This window comes from Octopus bimaculoides, chromosome 17, assembly GCF_001194135.2.
Source record: "Octopus bimaculoides isolate UCB-OBI-ISO-001 chromosome 17, ASM119413v2, whole genome shotgun sequence".
Taxonomy (NCBI): domain Eukaryota; kingdom Metazoa; phylum Mollusca; class Cephalopoda; order Octopoda; family Octopodidae; genus Octopus; species Octopus bimaculoides.
The window spans coordinates 5,687,180-5,695,218 of NC_068997.1; the positions used below are offsets into that span (position 1 = coordinate 5,687,180).

An 8,039-nucleotide genomic window follows, 5' to 3' on the forward strand; every position below is an offset into this window, starting at 1 on the left:
TTGAACTCCTCTGTGATTGCCTGGAGGACTATGGTAAATAATAGGGGGCTGAGGACGGAACCTTGGTGGACCCCTACCTCTACCCGGAATTCATTGCTGTAATGTATGTATATGTTTGTGTGTCTGTGTTTGTCCCCCTACCATCGCTTGACAACTGATGTTGGTGTGTTTACATCCCCATAACTTAGTGGTTCTGCATAAGAGACCGATAGAATAAGTACTAGGCATACAAAGAATAAGTCCTGGGGCCAATCTGTTTGACTAAAGGCGGTGCTCCAGCATGGCCGCAGTCAAATGACTGAAACAAAGAAAAGAATATATATATATATATATATATAGATAATCACTCTTTACTCTATGGACCTAGTCTCCTCGATAAATTTTTCCGAGTTTCATTCAAATCATTTGGGCAATATTATGTGTTTTCTAGACTGAGCATCTCTAGCTCTCACCTTTTGTCTGTATACACACTCAGAAACATACACACATATACATACATACTTCAATATTGTATTGATGGCTATTTAATTTAGTTCAGCTGTACTGATGGGTCAAGAGTGATAAATTCATATTTAAAGAAAACAAAATAAAGAAGTTAAATAAGTAGATAAATAAAAAGATTAAATGAGGGAGAGTGAGAAGGGGAGATATACTTACATTTTTTGTGAAAATTTTAAACTTCCTTTTTTCAGAAAAACTTAGATGAAAATGAGAAGTCATACTTCATAAAACACACGCCAGATTATGGAAGGCTTTTAAAGCTAAAATTCTAAGCTAAATCCTTCATTTTACTGGTTTTAGCTTCAAGTATGTGTGTGTGTGTGTGCGTATATGCACGTGTTCATTTTTGTTCTTTCCTTGTGAATGAAAGCAGCAGAGTGAAACAGTGGTTGTGGGTATTTCAAAATGAATAATAAAAAAAAAGGAAAAAAAGAAAAAAAAAGAAAAAAAAACTGTGGAATGAACTTGCAAACCTCAGTAGCAGCAGCAGCAGCAAGAACAAAAGCAACAAATTTAACACTACTACTCCTACTCCTACCACCTCCACCACTACCATTACTATACTGCTCTTCCTTATTTGTAGTTATTGAACAAAATAACAAAAAACTAAGCTAAGAGAGCCAATACAAGTTTACTTGAAGTCTCAGCTGTTACTGAACATATGGTAACACAAAAATGGCAAAGAAATAAAAAAAAAAAAAGAACAGAAAACAGATATGATGATTATTGTTGTTGTTGTTAATGCCATGTGGCAAAGTACGGCAAAAAAGTGAGCAAGTATAAGGAATGGATTTCATTTTTCCTTTTCTTTTTTTTTTGTAAAAAAATGCATTTTCTTTTAAAGCAAAATTTCTCTAAGGTAGAACAGCAACAGGAAATAAACATAAGCAGTGAGAAAATTCCAGAGGTGACATCGTGGGAAAGAAGGATTAACAAAAGGTTCTGGGTTCAACTCAGTATTAGTGATAAAAGTAGGAGGAAGAAGAGAAGAAAACAACAGGTAAAGCCCTGATTTCCTTCCTCCCTAATACAATCATCATCGTTTAACATCATTTAACATCCGGTTTCCATGTTGGACAGTTTGACAGGGTCTTCTGAGTCAAAGTACTGCATCAAACACCAATCTCTACATATTAGCATGGTTTCCATGACCAGAAGCCCTTCTAAATGCCAACCACTTTACTGAGTGTGCTTTTGTTTCCTTGTCTTCTGTTTTTTTTTTTGGGGGGGGGGGTTACCAGCACCAGAAATGACTGCCTGGTAACTTGCACAGTTAAGGGCCTAAAGTAGCCCCTATAACTGAGAGAAAATAGAAGAGAGTGTGAGCAATGATCTTAGAGAGGGTGAGGGATGGAGTGAGACGATGGAGAATTATAGTAGTAGCAAGGGAGAGAGAAGGGATTACTATTAGTGACAAGGTTGAAAAAAATAAGTGCAGAACAGAACTGAAAAGATGATAGAGGGGTTGTGTAAGGAAGGGGTCTAGGACTACCCAAGTTTAGAAGAGTGAATTCTTGTGTTTAGGACATCCTTCTTGGTCATGGTTATTAGCTGTACCAGTGATATACTGTGGGCTTGGAATGGTTTCAAAATGGAGCAATTATTAATTTCAGTTTCTGTAAGTGTAGATGAGAGTTAAATCTCCATCTTCAGCATGCAAAAGACATGATCAAACTAACCACAAAATATAACTTGTACTTATTTTATCCTTGAATAATGGTGGGATCTGAACTTAAATGTAAAGAGATGTTGCTAAATACTTTAAGAGATTCTGCCATTGACCATCCTTTTCTAGTGTTCTTTTTTTTTTTATCTTTTAGATACTAAATTTATAAGCGCAGGTGTAGCTGTGTTTGTTAAGAGGTTTGCTTCTCAACCACTTAGTTCCAGGTTAAGTCTCACTATGTAACACCTTGGGTCAGCCAAAGCCTTGTGAGTGGATTTGGTAGACAGAAACTGAAAGAAGCCCATCATGTGTGGTGTATGTGTGAGAGAGAGAGAGAGAGAGGGAGAGGGAGAGAGAGAAAGAGAGGGAGAGGGAGAGAGTTGGTGTCTTTTTGTCTTGATATTGTGTGACTGTCGTAAATGCATGTCACAGTCATACAGGTGTTGTGTTTCATTTCCAATCTTCCATGAAAACATGTCTGGACATTAGGAAAAATTATCTCACTTGGAAACAGGTGAGGGTTGGTGACGAAGGGTACTGAGCTGTGGAAAATCTGTCTCAACAAAATCTGTCCAACCCATGCAAGTATGGAAAATGAGCATTAAAATAATAATTAAAATATCCTCACAAACATGAACAGCTGTAAAACTTTTTTACCCACAGGAGAAATTTTAATTTCTTTTTTCTGAGAAGCAAACATGTGTGATACATAAAGTAAATAAAGGAAAAAGATATAAACTAATCTGTAATGGCTCAGTGAGAGAAAGGAGAAAAGAAAGAGGGAAGAAAGAGGGAGGAAGGGGAGAGGGAAGGAGGAGGAGGAAGGGGAGAGGGAAGGAGAGAGGGGAAGGAAGGAGGGAGGAAGCAGAGGAGATGAGAAAGGAAGGGAGGCAGAGAAAGAGACAGAATGGGAGGAGAGAGAGAGGGAAAGAGAGAAGAAAAGGAAAAGGACATAAAAAAGCCTCCATCTTATTTATACAATATTTAGATGTAATGGGCAAATAAAGGTTTTTTTTCTTCTAAATTTCATGTTTACTTTCGTTAAATAAATGGAATGGACTTCCTTCAGATTTTAAGCAAATAACAAATATTGATTTCTAATATTGGTTATTATGTCACATCGTTGAAAGAGAGACAGGGAAGTAAACTGGCTCCTCACTTTCAGTACTTGACCAGAACTTTATTTTATTGACTCTGCAAAGATAAAAATCATCACTACATCACCACCACCATCAGGTAACAGGGAAACCTCTGCATGGTTACTAGACCTGCTAGAAAGAGCTGCCCAATCTCCTTTAAAGACCCCCCACCTTACCATCTTACAAAAATGTTATGTTGAATAAATGGCCCTGAGTCTACTGCACTTAGGGGAAAGATGGGATGATCATGTCTGGAATGCCTTTGATCATAAATCTCATGGACCAGGTTTGCACAACAATCACTAGCTTTCACCATGAGTCAATAAGGGAGTCCTCTACATGGTTGCTTGACTTGCTAAAATTAACGGCCAAATTTCTTGCAAATCACATGCTGCCCATAATCATCCATAGCACATTTTAGTCCTTGATAGCTGATGAACCACCTGGTCTGATAAGAAGCAGAAGAAGAGCTGCTCTAATTTGGGGCAAGACATGACACAGAGGCCAAGCTGCATACACTCTTGTATCCTCTCCTTTGTGCAACATCAGTGGGAAGAGAGGAGAGAGCTTGCCATATGAGAAACTGCAGGCCTTCTATAACCCCACCCCCCAAAAAAAGAACCCCTTTTTTCCCCTCGGGCTGGTATCTTGGAGAGGAACTTTAAAATTGCAGATACATGGTGAACAATGAGTGAGAGAGACTTCAAATGGACAATAGCATGAACGGTGGAGTGAGTTCTGTCAAGATTTGAACTCTGAATATAGTGATGTCACTACACACCACAAGATATTTTGTCTGACACACTACTAATAATTCTATTATAGACACAAGGCCCGAAATTTTTGGGGAAGGGGGCTAGTCGATTACATCACCCCCCAACCCCAGTGTTCAACAGTACTTACTTTACCTGCCTTTAAAAGATTAAAGTCAGCAGAATTTAAAATCAAAATGTAAAGATGGACAAAATGCCAAAAATCATTTTGTCCGGCAAGCTCTTAGTTCTATAACATAATCCTTAGCCTACACAGTGATATTTCTATACTACAACACAATTCCACACATTACACCTTCTAATACAAATTACTATGCTCCATGTTCTACACAATCACATCCTTATACAACATAACAACTTACCCAGCCCATATTCTGCTCAACGAAAGAAATTATATAATAACAGCAGAAATGACACATCACCTTGTTTAACACCACTACCTTTTCTTGATGTATTAATGACAGAGTCCATTCTGTTGCAATCAACCAAGACTGGGGATTAGGTCATAGCGCAACTTATTATCTTAATATGTTGTTTCCTGGTAAAGCAGTGATTCCCAATGTGGGGTATATGCCCCAGTGGTGGGGCCTGGGAAAATTGTGGTGGAGCATGGGATCCAAAAATTTTTTTTTTTTTTGAAGTGGGACATGGAATTGTGAAAAATCTTTTTTTCACAGCAAACCTACTACATCTATACTCAGCCTAACCAAACCAATCCCTCCAGTCAAGCATACAGTGTGAAGACTGTTTGCTAATCTAATAGTATAGTGCTATTCTAATGCCTTATTATGGATATTTCTTTCAGGAAATATATATATAATTAAGAGAAGTTGATAAATTATTAATCTTTTTATGTATACCACTGGTGGGGCATATGTTTTTCTGGAAAGTTATAGTGGGGCCTGGGTTGGAAAACACTATTACAGAGTAACCTAGCAGTCAAGATGTCTTCTTCCATCCTCACCAAGCAAAAACTAACTACAAAAAATATCAGCACTATCCTGTAGAAATACCTTTTCACTACCACCTAAAAGACAATATGGCACATGCACACATACACAGAGCAGCAACACAACAATGCACGCAGTGGTACAACTAAAACTAAAGCTGAAAATAATAATGATAATAATAATAATAGTTCTTTCTAATTTTATCACAAGGCTAACAGTTTTAATAGCAGGGGACAAGTTGATTACATCGATTCCCAGTACTTGATTAGTACTATATCTTATCAACCTTGAAAGCTTCAAAGGTAAAGTTGACCTCAGTGGGATTTAAACTCAGAACATAAAGAATCAGAAGAAATGCTGCATGGCATTTTGTCTGACACACTAATGCCAATGGTTTGGGCACAGGGCTAGCAATGTTGAAGGGAAAGGAATGGCTGATGCTACTGATCCCAGTACTTGACTAGAACTTCATTTTATCAACCTTGAAAGGGTAAAAGGCAAAGTTGACCTAGGTAGGATTTGAACTCAGAATATAAAAAGCAAGCAGAAATATCTTCAGTTACTTACCAACATTATTTCATGGTCAGGCACTGTCACAACTTCAGCATGAGTTCGGAAATAGTAAGTTTTATCACCATTCTAGATGAAAATATATAATACATTAAAATAACATTTAAAAATGGAACATAGAGGAAAATACTGTTTGATAGGGAGGAAAAATATGTAGTGTGCATATTCTATCTTCATCATCATTATAAACATTTAACATCCATTTTTCAGGCATGGGGCTGGATGGCTTGACAGGAACTAGCAAGGCCAGAGGCCAGGGTCACAGCAGGTTCCATAGTATGTTTTGGTTTGGTTTCTATGGCTGGATAGCTTTCCTAACACCAACCACTTCACAGAGTGTACTGGGTGGGTTTTTTTACATGGCACCAGCACCCATGCTAATCCTTTATACATGGCACCTTGGTTTTAGGACCTCAACTCTGTTGTGGTGGGCAGGTCTTGAGTACAGCAATGTACTACATATTTCAGTCCTCTAACATTATCTATCTATCCGTCCATCTCTCTCTTTGCACACATACATACACACCTATGCATACCCCATTGTTGTCATCAAAATCATGTTACATCCACTTATCCGTGCTGGTATGGGTTAGACTGGTTTTCTAATGCAATGTTCCTTGGCCAAATACCTTCCTTGTCATCAATCGTTTTAATTGTTTCTTTTTTTTTTTTATGACATGCAGAGACACAGTGTATCTATTCCAAAACTAGGGTATACATGGCAACCCACACAGTATAAACACACAAATACATATGCACACGTACATACATATACACTGTACTGAAGTTGGCCAGTTTCTTTGTTACTGTGTGTTCTTGATCAGTATTTCTCATGGTAAGGAGAAGAATCTTTGATGACTGAAAAGGAAGGGGACAAACTGCCATGTTTGATAAAAATAAAGACTTTTTTATCTTTTACTTATTTCAGGCATTGGACTGTGGCCATGCTGAGGTTCTATCTTGAAGGGTTTTAGCTGAATGAATGGACCCAAGTCCTTATTTTTTAAAGCCTGGTATTTTATTTTATCAGTCTCTATTGCCAAACTGCTAATGATGAGTATGTAAACATAATGATGAACATATTCATTTGAATTTACTAACAAGAGAGAAAACGAAAGAATTTAATACATGTAATAAAAATAATCGTTAATTCAAAAGCTGAAGCTTCCCCTGCCCCATCTCTACTCTGAGTTTTCAATATTTGAAATCTTCTGAGCTATTGGTTTCTGAACAGGAAGATTGTCAAATAAGGAACATTCACAAAGGAACCAACACATTCCTATTGCAAACTTAGGAATGGCGGACAAACAAAATTATCATTAATATAATAATAATAATACCAACAATAATAATGGTTTGAAATTTTGACACAAGGCTAGCAATTTTGGGGGATGGGGCAATTTGATTACATCAATCCTAGTGCTCAACTGATACTTATTTTATTGACCCACAGAGGATAAAAGACAAAAGTTAACCTTGGCAAAAACTGAACTCAGAATGTAATGAGTCAGGAAATAAACCACAATGCATTTTATCCGATGCTCTAATGGTTGTGCCAGCTTGCTACCTAAATAATAATAATCTTTAGTGAAATTTTCTCAGAAGGGGCCTATCAATTACAATGATTCCAGTGCTCAACTGCTGTTTATTTTATTGACCTCAAAGGAATGAAAGGCAAAGTCAACTTCTGTGGTATTTGAACTCAGAATGTAAAGCCAGATGCCACTAAACATTTTGTCCAGGATGCTAGCGATTCAGCCAGCTCGCCACCTTGCTAATGATAATAATAATAATAATAATTCTGGTTTCAACTTTTAACACAAGACCAGCAATTTTAGAGGCGGGGTAAATCATTTACATCGACCCCGATGTTCAACTTGTACTCATTTTATCACCCTCAAAAGGATGAAAGGCAAAGTTGATCTTGGCAGAATGTCTACTCAGAATGTAAAGATGGATGAAATGCCGCTAAGCATTTTGGTCAGCATACAAACAATTCTGCCAGCTTCCCACTGCCTAATAATAATAATCTTTTACTATAGGCAGAAGGCTTTGACATTGTTTTTGGTGGGGAACCTAGCTGATTTTATTGACATCAGTGGAATTTGAATTCAGAGGCAAAGAACACAGGTACAAGATTTTCTGGGCAGGGAACACTGACGGGGTCGGGGGCGTAGGAATACTTCTAGCGGAGAAATGGGTGGATAAGGTAATCGAGGTCGTTAGAGTAAGTGACAGAGTACTTAAGATCAGACTAGTGCTTCATCATAGATTAGCTACTGTCATCTCAGCCTATGCACCTCAACCTGGGCTACCAGATGGTCTGAAAGACCAATTCTATGACACCCTCTTGCAAACTACCTCGTCGACGAGTGACAGGGACCTTCTCTTTGTGGCTGGAGACTTCAACGGTCATGTCGGACGTCGTGCTGGGGGCTTC

At 37.9% G+C, this 8,039-nt stretch overlaps 1 protein-coding gene across 1 annotated transcript in view; it reads right to left on the bottom strand.

The window, feature by feature from the left end:
• LOC106868964 (phosphatidylinositol 3-kinase catalytic subunit type 3) overlaps positions 1-8,039 on the bottom strand; it is a 77,725-nt gene that overhangs the window by 44,427 nt on the left and 25,259 nt on the right. The window contains exon 6 of the mRNA XM_014914439.2: positions 5,597-5,668. Within this exon, the coding sequence (XP_014769925.1) occupies positions 5,597-5,668 (72 nt within the window). The remainder of the gene's footprint in view (positions 1-5,596; positions 5,669-8,039) is intronic.